We start from the raw sequence: 23915 nt of genomic DNA on the forward strand, positions 1-23915 counted from the left end.
GAATCTACTCTGAAACACAAAATGACAGTTTCAAATAATAACATAATCATAGAAATCAGGGAAGAATCAGATCTACAAGGCCTACTAAAGTAAAAAGTAAATTCTTTAACCAACATTAGCTGATTTTGTTTCAGCACAATGGAACAAGATACTATATTTAAGAAGTCAGGAAATTGAGATCCAGTTGTCTGTCTTCCATTTTTGTTATCTTGAGCAATAATACATGTCTCATGTTTTCCACTTACAGAAAAGACAAATACTTACCCATTACTTATACTCTAAGCAGACTAAAGTTTCCAAAAATGGTAAATGATTTTGAAGAAAGATAATACAATCTATAACAATAAAAGCATAATATGCTAATTAGACTGGATGTCCTTCTGGATGAAGCTGGGGCTTCAAGGGAAGCCTGGGTCCCAGATGCAGCTGGAAGGAAGCTCGGGTCCCAGGTGCCAGAGGGAAGCCGGTGCTAGCAGCCGGAGGGTGGGGGGGGGGGGGGGAGCTTACTCTTGCAAGAATTTCATGCATTGGGCCTCTAGTATATTCATAATTGAAATTTTATATTTAGCCTGTTGCTGATTTTATATTTAGCCTATTGCTGTAGTTTATAACTTAAAAGTACCCCTTTTCTAGAATTAACATTTTACAATTAATGGTAATTTCAACTTCCCTTCATTTAAACATCTAGTAGAGTTACTCCACTCCAGCCACACTGGCCATCTTGCAATTCAGATATGCTTCTGTCTCCGGGCCTTTGCTGTTTTTCTACCTGAAATGCTCTTCCCACATATTAACTCCCTCCTTGAATTCCTTACTTAATTTTTGCTCAATGAGGCTTTTGTTCACAACCTGACTTAAAATTACAACACAACCCAATCTTCCTCCATACCACCCTTGTCACACCTACTTTTGCTTATCCTGTTTTGCTTTTTAAAAAATAATTTAACAGTAGTCACTTCATTATCCATGGTGGATACATTCTAAGATCTCTAGTGGGTGCCTGAAACTGCAGGTAGTACTGAACCATACACATATATATATATTTTTTGTGTGTGTGGGTTTTTTTGTTGTTAATCTTCACCCGAGGATATTTTTTCCATTGATTTTTCAGAATGAGTGAAAGGTAGGAGGAGAGACAGAAAGAAAGGAACATGGATATGAGAAAAACACATCAATTGGTTGTCTCCCACACTTGCCCTGACCAGGGCCAGAGATTGAGCCAAGTTACATGCCCTTGACCAGAACCAAGCCCATAACCCTTCAGTCTGAAGTGTGATGCTCTAACCATTTAGCCAAACTGGCTCAGCCCATACATACTTTTAATAACATTTGATTTATAAACTATGTACAGTAAAAGATTAATAATTAACAGTGCAAATAAAATAGAATTATTATAACAATATCTATAATAATCTATAATAATAAAAGGGTAATATGCTAATTAGACCGGATGTCTTCTGGACGTCCTTCCTGACAAAGCCAGGGCTGGAAGGAAGCCAGCCCAGTCTTGGGTGCCTGCAGGCAGCCTGAGGGAAGCCAGCCTGGGTCCCGGGTGCCTGAGGGTGGCGAGAGAAGGGAAGCAGCCCGGGTCCCAGGTGCCAGAGGGAAGCCGGTGCTGGTAGCCAGGGGAAGGAAGGCCTACTCTTGCACAAATTTTCATGCATTGGGCTTCTAGTACTATAATAAAAGTAATGTGAATGTGGTCTCTCTCTCAAAGACCTTATTGCACTGTACTCACCCATCTTCTTGTGATGATATGAAATGCCTACATGATGAGATGTTGTGAGGTGAATAATATAGGCATTGTGATATAGTGTTAGGCTACTATTGACCTTTTGATAATATACACTGAGTGGCCAGATTATTATGATCTCTGAATGCATAATAATCTGGCCACTCTGTGTGTGTGTGTGTGTGTGTGTGTGTGTGTGTGTGTGTGTGTGTGTATATGGCTCAGTGCATGAATTCATGCATGGGCGGGGTCCTGCCAGCCTGGCCAGGGGAAGGGACATGGGCGGTTGGTTGGCCGGCCTGCCTGCTGGTTGAGGGGACAATTTGCATATTAGCCTTTTACTATATAGGATATACACTGAGTGGCCAGATTATTATGGGTTCAGAGATCATAATAATTTGGCCACTCAGTGTATAACTCTATGGCTTCTTCTTGCCTGGCACAAGTAGATCCTCAATAAGTATTGGTTGAATGACTGACTGAATAAATGAACCTCCAAAAATTCAATTTTATGTAATCCACCTTCTTAGAATTCAAAATATGTATATTATATACTTTATATTGTTTTATGCACTATGCATAAATCCATATATATCCTATATAATAAAAGTCTAATATGCAAATTGACTGAATGGCGAAAATGACCCATCGCTATAATGCATGCTGACCACCAGGGGGCAGATGCTCAATGCAGGAGCTGTCCCCTGGTGATCAGGGCACTCCCACAGGGGAGTGCTGCTGCTCAGCCAGAAGACAGGCTCATAGCTGGTTGAGTGCAGTGGTGGTGGCGGGAGCCTCTCGCGCCTCTGCGGCAATGCTAAGGATGTCTCACTGCCGGCTTAGGCCAGGAGCTGCCCTAAGCTGGCAGTTGGACATCCCCTGAGGGCTCCCAGACTGCAATGCTAAGGATGACTCACTGCCGGCTTAGGCCAGGAGCTGCCCTAAGCTGGCAGTCGGACATCCCCTGGGGGCTCCCAGACTGCAAGAGGGTGCAGGCCAGGCTGAAGGATTCCTCCCCTTCCCACCCCTGAGTGCACAAATTTTGTGCAGCGGGCCTCTAGTATGTATATAAACAGAGTTATATGTATTAAAACCGTGTATGTCATTCTTTATGAGCAATATAAGGGATCTTCCAAAGTCAATCATTTTTATTGTGACTCTCACATTACATGCCAACTTTAGAACCTAATTACCATATAAAATGTGACATTAATATCCTCTAATCAATGAGGCAATTGCCTGTGATCCTATTTACCAAGTCTACTGGTACATTTTTAACATGGGCGTGAATTATAGTATTTGATGAATTCAAGAATATTCTATCAGTCTGCTTTCTATTAATCCTCCTGAGGCTGCTACTGGTTGATAATTACATAGAGCTGGCAATTTATTAAGGACATTGTGTTTGGAATACAGAAATGATTAAGATGCATTCAATGTGTTCTATGTTCAGAAGTCTATCAGGGTCTACATATATGATTATAATACAACAAAATAAGTTGTATAAAAGAGATTTGTATTATAAAGTCACAGGAACCAATTTACAGAGGCGGCTACCTATGTTGCTTGGAAGGGGTGCTCAAGGAAGGGTATCAAGAGGAAAGTAATGTTAAAGAAGCATCCAGAAGGCCAATGATAAATGTGGAGAACAGTCCATTTCTGGCAATGTACTCAGACGTAGGAGGAAGTCAGCAGCATGGTCCTATGTTATATAAAGTGTGGAAAATTGTTATCAGCATAGAAAAATATAAAATTAAATTATTAATTTTTGCTATTTTCAAAAATGAATTCCAAGTAGCTTAAAATTTTAACTATTAAAAAATCTAATCTTTAAAAATATATATAGAAATATATACTTATAGCAGCAGGGTAAGAGAGTTTTTTTCCTTTTTCATAAGAAAGATATCCTTGAATAAAACAAGAAAAGCACAACCCATAAAGATAAAGACCAATTGATTTGACATAGTAACATTATAAATTTATGTGTGATAAATATATAAGCGTGGCCAAGATGAAGCAATCCCACTACGGCCTATTTCCCTCACTGATTATAACTAAAAGTTTAGAAAAATCGATGTGAGGATTCAGAAAAGTAAACAAAAGCAAGTGAATTGTGGAGGTAATAAAAACTTAGAGACTTAAAGCAGAATAAAGACATATTCTAATGAAGAGAATTTCTTGACCTGCTACAAATAAATGCTAAAGGAGGTTCTTCAGGGTGAAGTAAATGATAATGGAAGGGGACTTAAAACTCCAGGAATGAAGAAGAGCCATAGAAATGGTAAGCCATGGGGTAACAAAAAAGGTTCTTTTTCTCCATTAAAGTTGTCTAAAACATGCATGATTGTTGAGAGCAAAGTTTTAACATTGCCTGGGAGAATATATTCAATGTATGTAGATGTAATATATGTGACAACTATAAAGTATAGAGATATACTATATGTGACAACTATAGAGTAAAAGTCAATAATGCAGGTTAAATGGAACAAATTACATTAAATAGAAGTTTCTTGAATGTGGGACACAAGAAGCATGAACCAAGTACACTGAAAATGCAACGCAAGAAATGGGGCATCTAACAATTGCAATGCTTGGTGGTAGCAAACTGAAATGGACTGAAGTGGGACATTTTCAGTCAGGCAACTATAAAGTCTTCTATTCTGGAATGACAAACTCAGATGAAACAGAATTGCTTTAATACTGAGGAAAGATGTAGCACAGGCAGTTAGGGGGTACAGCATAAGGTCTGACTGAATAATATCAAGCAGACTTCTAGAAAAACCTGTTAACATAACTATCATTCAAGTCTGCTCCAAGTACAGAGGGCGAAGAAGACAAAATTGAAAGCTTTCACACAAGTATCCAAGAAGAAATTGATTGTACACCTAAACAAGATATGCTGATAATTATAGGTGATTGGAATGCAAAAGTAAGAAGTAAGGCAGAATCAAATGTCAATGGAAAATTTGGACTATGTATCAGGGATGAAGCAGGGGATTGTCCATCTTCAAACAACCAGATGACTATATACATGGGCATCTCCAGAAAGCCACTACAGAAATCAAATAGACTATATGATTGGAAGCAGGAGATGGAGAAGCTGTATTTTCTCTGCCAAAACAAGACCAGGAGCAGATAGTGGTATCAATCATGAAATGTTAATATCAAACATAAGAGTGAAGCTGAAGAAGAGCATCACCAAAATAATTATAGTGCCAAAATATAATGTAGATAACATACCTGATGGATTTAAAGTCCACATAAAAACAGATTTGCACTGTTAAACTTAAATGACCAAAACTAGAAGAACTGTGGACTGAAACTAGAAAGGGAAGAATGCAAAAAGACAACATCAAAAGTAAAAAGGAAAGAACAAATCAATATGGATGACAGAAGAAACACTGACTATTGTCAATGGCAGGTGAGAGGCAAAAGTAAATGGTAGTTCAAGTAGGGTTTTGCTCCTGAATACAATTTTTCAATGACTGTCATGGATAGATGAAAAAGAACTATTATGTAATCAATATAAGGAGATAAAAAAGAACAATACAACAAAAACAACCAAGAGATCCCTACCAGAAGATTCAGGAAAATAATAGGGATATTCTACCTGGAATAGGAATGCTGAAGAAGGAAGCACATTATTTAGTGAGGAGAAAATAAAGGAAAAGTGGAAAGAGAATACTGAAGGTTTATACAGAAGAGACAAAAGGATGACAGATACCTTTGAAAATCACTAGGAGGAAGAACCTGCAATTCTAGAAAGTGAAGGGAAAGTGGTCCTGAAAGTGTTGGAAAGAAATAAATCACCAGTGGCAGATGGGATACCAATATATTTATTTCAAGCCACCGAGACTGAGTCTGTCAAAATCCTAACAAGATTATGTCAACAAATATGGAAACAAAACAATGGGCTACAGGCTGGATGCATTTCATTTACATCCCAGTTTTCAAGAAAGGAGATGTTAAGGATTGCAGTAACTATAACACCAGTTCTAATATCCCACACTAATAAAGAGGATGTTTAAGCTGGATTCTAATTATGAATATTCACTGGATACTGGCGTGCTCCAAAGAATTTCAGAAGGTTGGCCTATCTTTCATAAACTACAGTAAAACCTTTGACTTCATGAATCATGAAAAGCTTGGATTGCTCTGAAAGAAATGGGCGTGCCTCAGTACTGCACTGTCCTGATGCATGGGCAGGAAGCCACTGTCAGGACAGGATATGAAAAGACTGAATGGTTTCCCATAGGCAAAGGTATCAGACAAGGACACATTTTATCTCCCTATTTTTTCAATCTGTATGCAGAACATAGCATTTCAAAGAAGACTAGATTCAGGGGAAAAAGTGAAAATTGGTAGAAGAAATATCAATAACTTAACATATGCAGATAACACCATCTTATTGGCAGAAAGTAGCAATGATTTGAAATGACTTCTGATGAATTTTTACAAAGTGTGAAAGCAAGACTATTTGAACATCACGAAGATAAAAAAAAAATCATGACTATAGAAGAAATACACATCTTTAACATAGACAATGATACTGAAATTGTTAAAGATTTTGCTTAACTTGGTTCAGTCATCAATTGAAATGGTGACTGCAGCCAAAAAATCAAGAAAAGACTGAGACTTGGGAGAATGGCAATGGAAGAATTGGGAAAGATCTCCAAGAGTAAAGATGTGTCATTGGAGATCAAGGCTAAGGTCATTCACACTCTCATGTTGCCAATTGCTATGTATGGATGTGAAAGTTGGACAGTGGAGAAAGCTGATAGGGAAAAAAAAAAAGATTCAGTTGAAATATGGTGTTGGATGAGAGCTCTACCAAAACCCTGGACCACCAGAAAGATAAGCAAGTGGGTCCTAGAGAAAATTAAGCCTGAGACATCACTGGAGGCAAAAATGACAAGCTTTAAAAGTGTAACAGAGAGTTATACACTACGTTCAGGATGTGATTCAACTCGGTGTGGCAGGCAGGGATGAGATCAGGACCTGGATATACATTTCTCTAAAATATGGTGCCAAAGCAAATATGGTGAAATAAGATTTATTCAAGTTGGGTGTTTTACTAGTCACTGTCATTTTTTCCTAAGTTTATAATCTATATAATAAAAGCCCAGCGACTGTTATGGTGGAATGACCAGAACGACTGGTTGCTATGATGTGCACTGACCACCAGGGGGCAGATGCTCAACACAGGAGCTGCCCCCTGGTGGTCAGTATGTTCCCACAGCAGGACCTCCTCTTAACCAGAAGCCAGACTCACGGCTGGCAAGTGCAGAGGTGGTGGTGGGAGCCTCTCCTGCCTTAGTGGCAGCACTGAGGAGTGATTAGCCAAGAGGTAAGGAGTGAGCGGGCGGGCAGTAAGGAGTGAGCAGGCAGGCGTTTAGCAGCGAAGGGTCCCGGATTATGAGAGGGCGCAGGCCGGGCTGAGGCCCCCCCCCCACCCCCTAGCACGAATTTTGTGCATCGAGCCTCTAGTATTCCATAACATGATTCAATATAATCTCCTACACATTTAGTTAGTATCTTTCTATGAGAGTCAGAATTGATGTTCAGAATATTGACCTTGAAAAAAAGGAATATTATAATAATAGTGGCAAACCCTTTTTCAGCATTTATTATATTGCAGGCAGCATGCTTGACATGTTACATATATTCTCTCTAATAAATCTGAAAAATAATTACTACTTTCTATACATGTTAAATAACAGAATGGGATTCATACCTAGGTCTTTTGTTCCTTTTATTTAAAAAATTTAATTGAATTAATATTGAAATGCTTAAGTTAACCAGAATTTATGCTTAATCACATTTTCTCAGTTGCATTGTTGCTTGCTCCCTTATGCAAAAGTGTTGGCTAATTGCAGATTTCCCATCTGGAAGGTAAGCATGCAGAGATTTCAAAGATCTTTCCTCTTCTTAAAACATATCACTATTCTCATTTTTTATTCTTTTAATATTTCTTAAAATTGAGTTATCTTCATTGATAATAGTCAGTGTCTTTACTAGGAAAACTATGCACTTGAATACATTTAAGACAATCGTATGGTGTGACTTTTATGAAGGAAAAATGCAAAATATAGGATTTGGTTTTGTTGTCCTTTTTTCTTCTAACTTTTATATATCTGTACAGGATATGTCCTTTTTCTGTTGAAAAGCTGCCATTTATCTCATACCATCAAATTAATTTCCCTGCTTTCATCTCTTGCACATAATATGGAAGTCATGAGTGGTGCATACTGATTCTGAGGAACTTCAGCTGTGTGAAAGAGCATCTATGCTAGATCTTCATCTGTTTGTAGCTTCTGAATGAAACACATATATATTTCCTTTGAAATGGTTATCTATTTTTTTCCTACCATAGGCTTTAGAGCTATCCCTTAAGGATTAAACTAAATCTCTAGATTTAGTTATTTTATGTAACACACTTTCTTTTCCATGCCACAGTATATTTCAAAGCAGGTCTATGTCACAAATAAAATGAATATAGAAAAAAGGCACTGGGTTTATTTAGTACCCTGCATCTGTTCATTTTGTTAATATGTGACATTACCAAAAGGGTGTTTTGATCGTTCAGTAAAACAAACCACATAATTTGTTTCTTGATGTGGATCAATGGCATATTGATTATGTTATGGCATTCATTGGCAGCTGTTTCTGGAGTGGGTGAGATATATACTAAGCTCTCAGGTGCTGCATTGCCACTATTTTAACAGACGCCATCAATGCTTTCTTACAATGAACATTTGAATCTGACAGATATTAGTAAAAATGTTTATGCTCTTTAGAAAAACAAAAGAATATAAAAAAGGCTTGGCAAGAAATATGATAAATACCCATAGTGAAAATCAAAGATCATAAGCCACACAATATTACTGTGGAGAGCAGACAGCTGAGAGGAACAAAATGGCATGCAGTGAAAGTTGATAAAGTCAAAATGAGAATGTAAATACAAATAAACTGTGCTCAAACAGAAAAAGAAAACATCTCATTTTTCAATGTCAAGTGTGGACCCCTAACCAGATGTGCAACCAGCAATTTTACGCCAAGGGCAAGCACTAAACATTTATTTTATCCAGCCCTGTCTGGCACCCTCCTGTCTTCAGGACACCCCTCCTGTGCTGCTCATGCTTTTGCGCTATTTATAATCCATGGGCTTCCTGTGTCGAGTTACCTGGCCTTTTGCGTCAGCAGAGGATTGCAATCACAGCAAAAAATGCTAAGAAGTCATTTGGGGTTGGAGGATGCTCTCAGTATTTCATTCACTGCTGAGTCTCCGGCCACTGAGTTATTTCTAAGGGCTTGCATCATGCCAAATGGCACCAAATTTTTTAAAAGTGAGTTTACATCTCATAAAATGTCAAGTAGGTAAATATCATATTATTTTTACAAACATTGGTTGTTGTATTCTAAAACCAATGTGAAGTGGCTTCTATAACCTATGAAATTCTAAATTTGAGTACTAGATGTGCCACAAAGCCCACCTCCAGGGCTAGTATGTGGAATTCCATGACATCACACATTTACTGCTGGTTTTATTCATGCCGAGTGCTTTGGAAGGTCATTAGTATTTTATCTCAGTTCACAGCATGGACCTACCAACCTATATAAGGAGCATAAATGAACTCAGCCACATTCACGATACAGCTAATGTCTCAGTTTGCACTATTTTCAAATATTTTAAGTAAAATTAATTTTTACTACTTTTATGTAAATCCATGATATTTTGCTAAATAATAAAATTAATAAAAATCATGATGCAAATGAATATAAACTACATTTTTAATATTTAGTACCACGAGGAAAGAGTATCAAATTAGTGTCCATTAACATTCTTATTTGCAAGCAATGAAAACTCTAAACATCTTAACAGTTAAAAGTTTTATTGGAAGAGAAAAGAATGACATGAAGTTAGAAAGATCTAACAAATTGGACAAAGGTGGATGCAGTGGCTGCAGTAGACATACATTGACCAACATCTGCTGCCACTGGAGGGAGCTGCCACTGCCAGATGTGACCCCCATGGCGACATCTATTCTGTCCTTTCCATTATATGTCTCTCACTCCATAATCCATGGTTAATAGAGGGACTGAGCCCTTCTCACATGTATTTGTCTAGCTGTCAAAGGAGAGAGAAAAAGGGAGTCTCCCCCTTAACATTTCACTGTGGTACATGAGAAACTTATGACTGGCAGCTAAAAATAACAAATCATCAATGTCTACTACAGCTGCTTAGATTTTTGTCTTGAGCCAAACATTCTTCAAATTTTATGAAAAAGTTGAATTACTCCTGCATTCTTTAGTAGGTTATAGTAAGTTCATTCTCAGAAATAGGACTTACGATGCCGACATCCATTCAAACTGTAGACTCTGAATCTTCCCTATAATCTTGGGCAAATTACTAAATCTATTTCCTGCTTTCTTTATCTACATAATGCCCATATGTTTTATCTTCCTTAAAAAGATTTTATTAAAATCACTGATGATGCTAATTAAAATATAGACAACCTTAAAGAGGAAAGGATTAATATTTTAGTCAACATTTAATTTTGCTGCTATATGTCTAATCAGTCCAGCTGACTTTATAGAATTCCTATTTAATTGCATTTGTAGAAAATCTAAAATGTAATACGCCTGTATGTGTCCATATTTCCTCTACAAATGTGACACAAGAGGCATTTATGCTGAAAGACATGTGGCCATTAAATGCATAGTTTCATGTAACTTGTATAGCTTTTCAACAGTGAGGAATGTGTCCTACCATGAAAATACCCATACTTTTACATGGAATAAAATGACCCTGGTTTTCCATTTCCTTGAGAAAAAAAAATGCATTATGAGATAACTGGAGGCTGACATATTTGCATTTGAAAACAAGCCTCCATTGAACACTAGGAATGGGAAATTATTCCTGGTGACCTTTCCCATCTCTCTTTGCTTCTTGGCCAAGTCCATGAAAGATCAGAGGAAAAGTTACAGAGATGCCTATGTTAAGAACCTTCTTTTAATATTAACCTTTCCTCTATGCACCACATTGTAGTGGGAGTCCTGGGAAGGGTGACATTGTGCTCTCATGTGCAGGAGTCGACCCTGTAATAAAATTCAAACCAGTGTTCACAACAAGCAGGGCCCTCTGTGAATTACCTTAGATAAAGCATCTGTAACGCTTACAAGGTAAATTAAGTGCTTTCTAAGGAACAGAGGCGAGATTAGGACAATCTAGTATTGCAACCGATTAGCATTTTCTTTTAATTTCAGTGTAAATGATTTGAGCAGATTATCTCCTGTGAGATTTATTTTTAAGATTAAAATTATTGATTTTTCACACTACCTCATCAGTGTTATTTAGAAAAGTCTCATCTGATAATAAGGCCATGCCTACATTATGCCAAATATTCAGATGCAAGTTGATCATTAGCTGGATAGTTGATTTCATGAAAACATCTGGATACTTGACTGAGATTTTCAAAGAATTTTACACAGATATTTGCAATAATAAAAGTTGTAACAGTAACTTCATATGAAATAAGAATTCTGTTGCTACACATTGAATATGTTGATTAAAAAAAGTCTGATATATTGTTGTTTGTATATCTCTTTGAATGCAAAGTGGTATCTTTTTGAAGATAATTACTGAAAACAGTATTTTAAAATTCAACATAGCAAAACACCAAACTATATGATATAAATCCTTCTTCTTTCTAAAAACACTAGTGGTTATTTTTTTTCTTGAAGTGATAATCTTGATTTTGGTAAACTTAAGGCCAAGCACATTAAGCATATATGTGAAATCACTGAAACACAATGTTGTACACTGCCACCTCATTTTGATTTTACTGGGCTCTGATCACACATCATATTTTAATTGAATTTGGATTACATGGAATCTGGAATAAGTAACAGATATAATGGCATGCCACAAACCACAGGTGCTTCATGTATTTTATTTCCATGTGTTGTCACTTAAAGTGCCCTTATTTCAGCTGAGGTCAAATGTGGAAAACTTATTCACATAATTCAGTACATTTAATATCATCTTCTCCTGACAGTCATTTTAAAATACCATAACATACATTATATCCACAGTATTCCATTTTAAAACCATTTATTAATTCTTATTTATATGGGACACATTATTATTTTCAAACCCGCAGAAAACTGAAGTCAACTGAGATAGAGGAGACAGAAGAATGTTGAGCTGGAGAAACTTAGGATGGAGATGGGAGTAGCTCCCCTCTCTAGTCCAGTAAAAATATGTTCCTGGTCACACTTAATGAATTTCTTGTCATAACTTAATTTGTCATCCTGGCATCTATGAATATAATATCTGGGGGTCATTACCTGGGTGGTGTGACTCTCTCTAGGTCTCTGAAACATTGAGGTCGCTGTCCCACTCACAGACAACCTGGAGAATCCCTCTTCTTCAGGTAAACCTATGGAAGTCAACACAAAGTAGTTAAGTTTTGTGTCCTTTCTCTGACTAAAATAAGTTGTGTACTTACTGTAGTAAACTAAAATTGTTATATTTTATAGATTGAAATAATCATCAGTTAAATACTAATTGAATAATAAAATTATTATAAGAAAATATGGAAAAACAAAGTATTGCTGCATTTCCATTTAATAAAAGAAAACATATACTAGCAAAAGAGATAAAATGATAATGAAGAAATATGTTATAGCACAAAAGTGAGCAAAATTCAGTGAAAAAGTATTGGAGGGGAGAAGGGAAACCTTTCTATAAACTGAAAGTTGTTTGATGAAACATCAATGGGGGAAAGAGAAGTATATGGACAATGGAAAGTAGATGAGTTCCTTGAGTTGATACAGGAGACAGAGTTTGTATTTCATTTGTGGGGTAGCAGGGATGCAAAGAAGGGATTAGAAGACATATAAGACACAACCAAGTATCAGATGAATTCTATAGACTGTAGTTTATTTTACATACAAATGGAGGTAAGAGATTGAGTGGAATTCTATGAGAAAAAGGTCAGGGTAGCTGCCCATCCGTAACAGACCAAATTGTAACCACCTATGTAGAATGAAGGGTGGATTTCAGAAAATTAACACCCTCCCGCCAAGTACTATAGAAGTAACTCTGTGGCACTAAAGAATTTTATTAATTATACCTTATTACAGAAGCATAACTGCTGACACTTTGGGCGATATAATTCTCTGCTGTGGTGTTGTCCTGTGCATCATGGGATTTTAGCAGCATCCCTGGTTTCTACCTAAATGCCAGTAGTACCTCCCCAGTGTGACAACCAAAAATGTCCCCAGAAATTGCCAAACATCCCCTGGGAAGCAAAACCATCCCTGGCTGAGAACGATCCTGAAAAAGGGATCAATATAATCACAAGTGACTTATTAATGAAAATGAATAGATTAAAAAAAACAACTACCAAATGGTATGAGTTCAACCCAAAGAACTTCAAATTCTGAAGTGATTGCTACTCTTATCTGAAATCACGGTTAGTCAGTATGGTGTAATTGATTAAACATATACATGATTCCTACATTAAAATCATTAGAAAATCAAGGCATACTTTTTCCAATTTCAGCAGAGAGTTAGTTGCTCAGGGAAGTCCACAAAATCCTATCATCACATAGCAAAGCTTCCCAATTGATCTTCCTGTTATGTATACAAATACCCTGAATGTAAAAGTTAGCTTCGTTGAGACTGAGCAGACTAGGGCCAGCACCTGAAAACTGACACATCTATGGATGGGGGGTCATGTGCTGGAGACTGGGTCCCACCATATGTAATAGCAATGTCTTCAGTTGACTAGGAAAATACTGTAGTAGAGATCATGGTAGCAGGTGTGGGAAAACAGTGTTAGAGTAATCTGAAATCTAAATAGGGGAAAGGGAGCATGAAAATCTAAGTTAGGGCATGAGTTGAAATTTCAGGCAACTAGATCAGCAGATGGTTGGCAATATGCCCAGGGAGCAGGGAACATCAAAGGATTTGGGACTCATGTGAAGGAGGGTGTCAAAGGTGAGGGCACAAAGGGAAGATTGACAAGCAAGACAAATGTCTACTTAGAGAACATGGTTCACTGGATGTCTTACTGAAACCAGGAATCTAAGGCAGGAGAAGAAAATTGTAACCCGTTTTTCAAAACTAAATTATAAGTTAGAAGTTTACTCTATGAATCAAAGCAGAAACTCTGTTTATTGAGAATATACACTCAGAGCCAAACCCATAGCATAATGTTTTATATAATATCAATTAAATCAACTTAAGAAATATTTATGCTAAGCCTCTGAATAAGGCACTGGAAAATACAATGAAGAATAAAGAAACACCTCTACTCTTAAGAGCTCAAATTTGACAGGAAAGACCCTTAGCCAGGCTACATAACAGAATGACTTAAGTGTTAAGTAGGAGTACAGGTAACTCTGAGCAGAATCTTGGGGAAAGCAGGGATTAATTCTAACTAAAGGGATTAGAGGAAACTTGATGGTGGATATACCAAAAGATCTGGCCTTGTAGGAGAGAAGGATTTTGAATGGTGGAGAGGGTTGAGCAAAACAAGTGAGATAAGGCAATAAAATATGAGAAGACTGATCCACATCTGGGGGAGTGGTCTGTAAGAACTGCATATAATATTGAATGTCAACTGTAATAAAATAAAATAAAAGAAAGAAAGAAAGCATGCATGAGAGTATGGCCAGAGGAGGGAACCTGGAGGATGTGTTGGAAGGTAGAGCAGGTCAGATGTTAAAGTTACATAACATTTCACAGAAATTTGATAGTATTTTATCAGTAATGGGTAGAACTGCAGATTTCTCAGAGGGGATGTGACACCATTTTACCGAAGTGGTAAGTTAAAAGGCATTTTTTACCTGTTGACTAAAGAAATCCTTGACCTCAGAACCTGTGGCAGGTTAACAGGACAGGGACAATGGTTTCAGTTTGAGCAAGGTGCATATGTGGGAGCAAAGAGCCAGGTGATGACACAGGGTGAGTGAGGGAGAAGAGAGGGTGCATGGTCTCCTCCTGATAAAGGAGGAGTGAGGAGGGTACAGGGAATGAGTAGTGTGGAGTGGAGGAAATCCTTGACACTTGTTACACACAGAAACTCATGGCTAATATACTAAATGAGTGTGAACTATATAAAGTAAAGTAATAGTTGGGAAGTATTGAGGTGTAAAGGAGGTCAGAGGGCAGGACTTTTTCTTTTAAACCAACATAATATTTTATGTTGCTGCAATATTGAAAGCAGTACTTCTTTAAGGTGAGTTATCCAAAAATGACACCAAAGGCACAAACTATGAAGGGGAAAAAAAAAAGGATGAATGCTTTCATTTAAAATTAGCAATAAATGTGTTAAAATATAAAATAAATGCAAATTAAAAAGAATGATACAATAGAGAACATTCAAATACACTAAATAAAAGGCTTGATTTTTCTTAAAGCATCCTACAAGTCAAAATAAATGTCCTATCCTCAGATTTTAAAATATGGGTAAAGAATCTGTATAGGAAATTTAAGTGAATATACATGACCAGTAAATAATAAACATGTTCATTTTCATTAAGTATGAAAAGAAATGCATATAAAACTACAGTAACTTTACCCATTTTACCTATCAAGATAGCAAATATTTCAAAACTTTTTATTACATAATATTCACAAACCCATAAAAGGGAGGAGAATATGTAGTGAAATTCCATTTATTCATCAACACGCTTTGGAATTTTCATTATTTTAATCTTGTTTCATCTACTCAATATCTTTTTAGAAAATATTTCCAGAAATTTAAAAATTTTCCAAAATCATTTCATATGTAAATTCTTGAGCATGTGTCCCTAACTGATAAGGATAGTTGTGTGTGTGTGTGTGTATGTGTGTGTGTGTTTTATGCTGACATTGCGAGGATTTCCTCATGCAGCTAAGAACACAGTATGCATAGGCTCCAGAAAAGCCCCAAAATCTTGGGAGTAGCAAATTCAACTGTGTGTTCCACAGGGCTGCAATGTCAGTGTTGGGTGGGGGCGGGGGGGGGGGGCATTTAAGGTTAACCTGGAGCCACCTATTTGTTGACTTCCATTGCTAGGTAGGTTTCCACCCCAGAATGATTGCTCGCACACACTTAAGAACTTGCTCTGGTTGTCTCACAGCCACAACCTTTTCCCCAGCCTAGGCTCTCAGATGATAATTTTCCAGTTTAAACAGTGCTATGCCCCTTCTTCAACATATATTTTTTTTCTATAGCAGCAACAGTGTGCCTCAAAGTGCTAAGCATGTCTGTTCAATATGAAACCTTCACTTTAAAAAGCCACACATGCCTGGCGGGCATGGATCAGCGGTTGAGCATTGACCTATGAACCAGGAGGTCATGGCTCAATTTTTTGGTCAGGGCACATGCCTAGGTTGTGGCTTGACTCCAGTGTGGGGACATGCAGGAGGCAGCTAATCAATGATTCTCTCTCACCATTGATGTTTCTATCTCTCTCTCCCTCTCCTTTCCTCTCTGAAATCAATCAATAATAAAAAATCAATAAAAAGCCACACTTGTCCAAAATATAGAAGAACTAAGGTCTTCTGAAACTCTACTCATCCTATCTACCCGCCCTTGAAATATCCAGCTCTTCTGCTCCAAAAAAGCATGCTCAGGCTTGGGGGAAGGCATTCCCCACACACTGATTTGAAGCTCATATTAGATACCAACACTCCACAAAACGTACTGCCCTTCACTGGAGCTTGGCAGAGGGGCAGTTAGGAAGTCATCAGCCTGGATCCAGGGTCCAGGCAGGGGAGGGTGATCTGTGCTCTCTCGCCTCCTGTAGTGAGTGCTGTTCAAAGCTTTGTAAATTAAACCATCCCTAGGACCCTCAGGAGGAATGTCTTTTAGGACATTCTTATCAGTTATGATGTGGATTCAGACTGGAACAGACTGTAAAGAGTGGTTGTGACACTGCATTTTATATGCTCTACCAATTAGAATCTTCTAGTCAAATTCCCTGTCATTCCATAGGAACCCAAGTTTGTTTAGTCAACAGCAATAGGATTTAAATTCTCTTTTTATGTCTTTCCTAATCTATGACTTTATTCCTTCCTTGATTTCTACAAAATTAGACATCTGTGCTTTCCTATTTCTTCGACCACCTATTCTGTACCTTCATGTTTGCCCTTCTCAAGGTATATTTCTCAAAGTTTGGCACACTGCATGGCTTTGTGGTCAGATACTCTTTTTTTTTTTTTCTCATTTCCCTTTATACTTTTTCCTCAGAGGCTATCAACCATCCCCATTTCTCAAGCTTCCTTCAAAATTTGCCTTTCCTATCTTTCCATCTTGGAATCCTCACCTAAACTCTAAAACTATAATCACTGTTTCCATAAGAATTATCTATAGCCAGAAATCCTTCTTATCTCTTGAACTCCAAATCCTACCCACAGAATTAGTGTCCTCTTATAATCTCCTTTTTTTTTCTGTTAAAGAGTCCACTATTCTCCATCTTTAGTCAAGTTCTTGTAATCATCCTTCACTCCTTTTTTATTTTCTCTTATACCAATACCTTCTCTAAAACTCTTGCTGGGTGTACACAGCCTGCAAAGGCTCAAGTGGAAGAACACAAAATTGGTACTCTCAACCTAAAGTTTTTGTTCCATTGTTTACTCTGAATAATACAATCAGGTGAATTTCTCCAAAATAGCAGACAATGCCCCCGCCAAACAAGAACAACCCATTCGGAGTCACTCTTCAATGCCCTATACATTCTTAACACTTTTTCCCCCTGTCTCATTGACTTACCTATTCTATCAAAGCAACCCATTCACATCCTGGCCAAAAAACATGGTGCAGTAAATATTCCTTAATGAAAAGTGTTCCCTTCTTTCTAGTCTGAATACTATTTATTTTGAAAATCCCAGCCTTTACCATGAAATGCCCTTAATTATCCCAGACCATAACAATCTCCTCTTCTATGTGGAGGCAATAGAAAACCATTATTTACATATTAGAGGCCCGGTGCACAAAATTTGTGCACGGGGTTGTGTCCCTCAGCCCAGCTTGCACCTTCTCCAATCTGGGACCCCTCGAGGGATGTCCAACTGCCCGTTTAGGCCCGATCCTACCTGGGACTGCTGGCTCCCAACTGCTCGCCTGCCTGCCTGCCTGATTGCCCCTAACTGCTTCTGCCTGCCAGCCTGTTTGCCCCTAACTGCCCTCCCCTGCAGGCCTGGTCCCCCCCAACTGCCCTCCCCTGCAGGCCTGGTCCCCCCCAACTGCTCTTTCCTGCATGCCCGGTCATCCCCAACTTCCCTCCTCTGCCGGCCTGGTCACCCCTAACTGCCCTCCCCTGCAGGCTTGATCGCCCCCACCTGCCCTCCCTTGCAGGCCTGGTTCCTCCCAACTGCCCTCCCCTGCTTGCCTGATCACCCACAACTGCCCTCCCTTGCAGGCCTGGTTCCTCCCAACTGCTCTCCCCTGCTGGCCATCTTGTGGCGGCCATCTTGTGTCCACATGGGAGCAGCCATCTTTGACCACATGGGGGCAGCAATCTTGTGTGTTGGAGTGATGGTCAATCTGCATATTACTCTTTTATTAGATAGGATTCATTTGACACTTGTCACTGGCTGCCCTATTTTGTGATCTCTCTTGATATGTAATGTCAACCTTTTATGTATTTTCTTCATTTTACATATGTGCTCACAAAGAGCACATCTTGAGTTGCTTAGATTTCCTATCACTCTCCATGCATAGCAAAATGCCTGCATGCAATGGGTGGTTATAAAGGCTTTGATTGACTGATGTGCATCTGTCTTTCACTAGGCTTCCTCCTGCCATTCTGCCCTTTATATTAGTTTGAATCCTCCAACCTAGGGATAAAACAACCTTCCCTTGAACTCCATCTACGTATCTGGACTTCCATTCATCCCAGAGGCTCCAAACAGCAATATCTGTCATTGCCCTGCATACCAGTATAGGCCATGAAAATGATATGCTTGTTTGTACACATGTGTGTATGTGGGTCTATGGGTAAATAAATCATAAGTCAAAGATTCTAGAAGTATAGCCCTTATGTTCTTGAAAAAAATTAATTCCTGCTTTGCACTTCCTCGATTTCATACATAAATTTTTTTATCTTTCTTGGGTAAATTCTCAGGGGTCTTCTAGCTCTAAAATATCTAAGTTTTTATGATAGCCACATATAGGTAATATTTACTGGGCACTAACTTTGTGCTAGTCTCATCATACTAAGTACTCATAACAATCCTATGAGGCAATCCTTTAGTTATCCCCATTTTTCAAATGAGAAAAGTGAGAACTGGAGAGGTTAAATAATTTTCTCATGGTCACAGGGTTAGTAAGCATCAGAACTGGGGTCCAGGCAAAGAGGAAGAATGCAACACTGCTAAGAAACTAAAGTTGGCCATACCAATTTCGTGTTCTTCCACTTGACCCTTTGCAGGCTTTGTACACACACCCAGCAAGAGTATTGAGAGTGTATTGGCAGGAGGCAAGAAATAGGGAGTGAAGAATGACTCCAAGAACATGAAACCAATGATGGGCAAAGAGTATACTCTTTAACAGGAAAAAGGAAACTAAGCTTCAGCATTTCAATCCAGCCTTTTTCAACTCTGACTTCTCAACCACAGTGGAGGAAATTTAATTAAATAAAATCCAAATTAGAAATTATTTTATATGACTTCAAAAGATTTTTAACTAAATGCCCGAGGAGCTTGCTTTCTTCGCAAAGCTACCTTCTGTTGTGCAAAATAGATAACTGCACAATATTCCAGATTGTCAAGTGAAGGCTTGCTTCCGCTGGCAGTTAGCCTTTGAGTCAGACAACAGTAAGAGTTCCAAAGAATCTATAAATTCCCATAAACAAAACGATGTTGTAAAAAATGTATATATGAACATATTTCAGAGGCTCCAACCAGAGGCTCTTTTGTCTTTGGTCCGGATCTATCTTGAGGCACAGCTAATGAAAGCCATACTTGATGTTCCTAGTCAGTGTGATTTATTGCTACAAAGGCGCTAAATTCAATATGGTGCTGGAATCTATGCAAAGAATGTAGAGGCCCTGGTCCTGCAAATAGTCTGGTCCAGGCCTTCCCTATGGAAAGCCCTTTATCACCACAGATAATTCTTATTGTGCACTGAGGATAAACATAGTGCAAATGAAAAGCTGTAATCTTCACAGAATGATAAATGTAAAAATCAAAGATACTAACTGTATTCTTTAATTGCCATTTTTCCTGATGTCCAGCCATAAAATGTATATTCATTGAGCAGCAAGAAAGAAAATCATGTTGAGCATAAAATGTCTTAGATGGGATTTTTTTATATCTGTGTTTCCCTACAAAACAGACATCTTTATATTCATAATATTTTGTTTGATATAACTAAAACGTTCTAACACTAAAAACTGTTCTCTAATATAATGATAAATAACCACAAGTCCAGGGAATAATTAAGTATACAAAAAAGATCTAAGTCTGTGTTCACATCAGTAAAAGGATGGCAATTAAAGTAAGTGATAGCTATAATTACCCACACATAACTATATTTCAGCAAATGAACAAACAGATAATTATTTCTGGGAAGCAGAGGTAGCATGTAGATACTGGCATTCAAGAGAGAAATCATTTCCTAGAAAAAATAACACCACTTCTGATTCAATTAGGACTTCAAGTTATTTTAAACATTTATTTTCATCTTGTGCCTTTATTTAGAAAGCACATTGACTGTACGTTGTGAATTATGAATCAGTACTAATAGCCACTTTAAGGACTATAATGATCATGAATATATCATGTGTTGCACATGTGTAATATCTGTTTAATTTTTATCCTACCGACGAGGAGACATTTTCTGACTCTGCCTCCTGCCCGGTACTTACTAGTTCATATGTAATATGCAACATTGTTTTAACCGATAACTCCTTGCTATGTGGCTAAGTATCCAGGGCATTGTGCCAGGGATTTTAATAATCATAAGAAGGCTTTAGGAACCCAGAAGTTCATGGTATTCACAAAGAAGATCAAGTTAAACATATCAAGTGGCCTTGAAAAATTAAAATTCCATTTGAAATAATTTTTCTTTTGTATGTATAACTCTAGAGATATTCAAGTGGTTTTCTGGCTTTATTTTAAAATCTTAACCCTATAAGCATTAAGGAACAACATGTGAGTCTGTGTTCCGGGGTTTGAAAGAATACTATGTTGAGGTTTAGAAGCCTGATATTCCTGGAGACATAATTTTATATTATTAATTTCAAGGAATGTATTCTACAAAAATTTCCATTTTGGTATAGAGCAGTTTTTATTTATTCCATTGGCCTTTGGTTTTATTTTGATTTTTAGAATAAGAATCATAGGGTTGGTTTTGTTGTTTTTGTATCTAAGTTTTCTAGTGCCATTTCTGAAACCATAGCTTTTACATTTCAATCAAAACACGAACAAATTAAATATTTTGGTGAAATAAAGTTTTCATTTTCTTTTTCTTTATGGTAGGATACTAATCATCTAAGGTGAGCTAGGGAGAATGTTATGAAGTGAAACTTCGGCAAAAGTAGTGAGTATATGATCATCTTTCTAAAATATTTGTTTATTCAGACTTGATCACTCTAATATATTTTAAATTTCTCATTTTTGTTTAATGGCTAGTCTTAAAATACCATAAGATTGCAAGTAAAATGATATTACTTGCCTTCTTACTAGATATATACAACTTTTGTGAAATATTCTATCACACACTTGATGTCTACTGCTGTTACTCATATTCCATTTTTATGATTTTAAGAAATTTAATTTGAATATAAGTGCATACAATGTATTTGTTATACTTACTGCCTCACAAAAGGTTATCATCAGAGATTTCAGAAAGTAATTTATTAAAGGATTATATCTCAATATTTCTATCTAGACACACACATAAATCTGAGCATTAACATAAAATGTTTTACCTAATGTCTATTTTAATCAAGCCGGAGTAATACATCATAAACAGTGTTATTTTAAGGGTGAAAATTGGGGGATAATTTTAATATCCAACAAATAGGGCTTGGTTATTTTAAATCATAATAATCCCATATGATGGAATGCTATGCATCCAGTACCATTAAAGGGTAGCTGTAAACAATTCAAATCTATATTTGTTGACATGGAGATAAATTACATGATATTCTTAAGGGAAAAACATATTATTGAAATTATATGTACAGTAAAACTCAAACTTATAAAAACAAAATAAAATATATTATATAGAAATGCATATATGTTCATTTGAAAAAAAGAAAACTTGACACAGTGGAATAGTAGACATATTCCCAAATGTTACTCAAATATTTAAAGTATTTTTGGTAATAGAACTGATGGTAGTTTTTATTCTTTATTCTTTCCTGCATTTTCGAAACTGTCACATAGAGCATGTATAATTTTTATAACCTGCATATAATTATAAATGCCATTTAAATAATTATACACACACACACACACACACACACACACATATATATATATATATATATATATATATATATATATATATATATATATTTTAAAGAAAGATGCTGAAGTCATTGAAAAGAAAACATTAAGCAAGGTCAAAATTTGGGGATCCTGGGAGCCTATATCATTCTTTGTGGAACTTGTGTCTGTACTAGTGGTAATAAATTTGTGGCAACTGCAGTTCTTTTTTCTAGATGCCTTTATTACTGGTCTAAAAATCCTTCTTATTTTACCAGTATCATCACCCCATCCCACCCCCTAACATTGCAACCAAAATCTCTTTCTTGTGAACCAAATACTTACAATTATTATATGCAATCCCTCTGTGGTCCTCCCCTCTCCCCTCCCCTCCCCTCCCTTCCCTCCCCTCCCTTCCTTAAAACAATCCTTCATTTTCCTGATACACCAGACCAGTGGTCAGCAAACTCATTAGACAACAGAGCCAAATATCAACAGTACAATGATTGAAATTTATTTTGAGAGCCAAATTTTTTAAACTTAAACTTCTTCTAATGCCACTTCTTCAAAATAGACTCGCCCAGGCCATGGTATTTTGTGGAAGAGCCACACTCAAGGGGCCAAAGAGCCGCATGTGGCTCGCGAGCCACAGTTTGCCGACCACTGCACCAGACCATTCCCACATTACTCCAGAGACCTAAATTTGAACAGATCTGCCCAACCAACTACCCACCACCAGACTACTCCCAAAGTGTGATTATAATTACCAGTACAATTGCCCTGGCTAATGTTCATCCTATATCCATTCTTATCTTTCCTGTTTGATAAATCAGCAATGAACATCACTGGGTCTGCTCAGCTGAAAAACTACATCCCCAGCACTGACCTTGGGAGCAGCAAAAGATAGGATAGTGAAGCTGGAATCTCTGAGGGCCATGGAGTTCCACAGCCCTGGGAATCTACCATCCATCCTAAAATCTCCTTTCCTCATTCTCTCTCTCCCCCAATACTTTGAAATTGTGGAACTGTAACTACCACATAAGTCAAGGAATAAATGCATTGTCAGCTACCTGGAATCCCCCATCATCCTCTCACCAAATCACTGTAGGCTCCTTTATTCTGCATATGAAATGAATCACTATCCTGACTTTGTGGTTACCTCTTAGCTCCTCATCCTTGCCTGTTGGTTCTCTAATTCTACAGGGTGCCTAGTGGGTACCACATTGTGGTTTTAATTTACATTTCTCTAATTACTAGTGATGTTTGATTCTATTAAAATGTTTACTTAAGTGCTTATTCATATATCCAATTCAATTTTCTATTCAGTTATCTTTTTTTTTAATTTAAGTAAACTCTGAATATATAATTATTTTATTATTTTTCCATTAAAGTTAGCACTCTTTTGTGTTCTGTTTAAGGAATCCTTCTTTCTTTTCCCACCTCTGAGGTAAAAAACAATATTTTTCTGTATTTTTTCTATACATTTTATTTTATATTTGACATTTAGCTCTATAAACCACCAGGAATTGCTTTGTGTGAATAGCGTAGATTAGGAGTCCTTTCATTTATTCCTCATGTGGATAGTAGTTGATTATGCTTCCCCCTATGTCCTTCAATGCCATGTTTGTCATAAACTAAGTGGCTATTTGCAAAAGCTAGAAGAGTTGTTGGTCCTTTCCCCCCGCCCCACCTCCCCTCCCTGCTCCTGCTCCTCTGCATTATCCTTTCTTATTCCTAGCCTCTGAAAGA

General features: G+C 37.3%; 1 protein-coding gene across 1 annotated transcript in view; it reads right to left on the reverse strand.

Annotated features, from left to right (window-relative positions):
• MYO16 (myosin XVI) overlaps positions 1 to 23915 on the reverse strand; it is a 435293-nt gene that overhangs the window by 26175 nt on the left and 385203 nt on the right. The window contains exon 34 of the mRNA XM_080660342.1: positions 12083 to 12174. Within this exon, the coding sequence (XP_080516468.1) occupies positions 12083 to 12174 (92 nt within the window). The remainder of the gene's footprint in view (positions 1 to 12082; positions 12175 to 23915) is intronic.

The sequence above is a fragment of the Plecotus auritus genome (assembly GCF_963455305.1).
Source record: "Plecotus auritus genome assembly, chromosome: 3".
NCBI lineage: Eukaryota > Metazoa > Chordata > Mammalia > Chiroptera > Vespertilionidae > Plecotus > Plecotus auritus.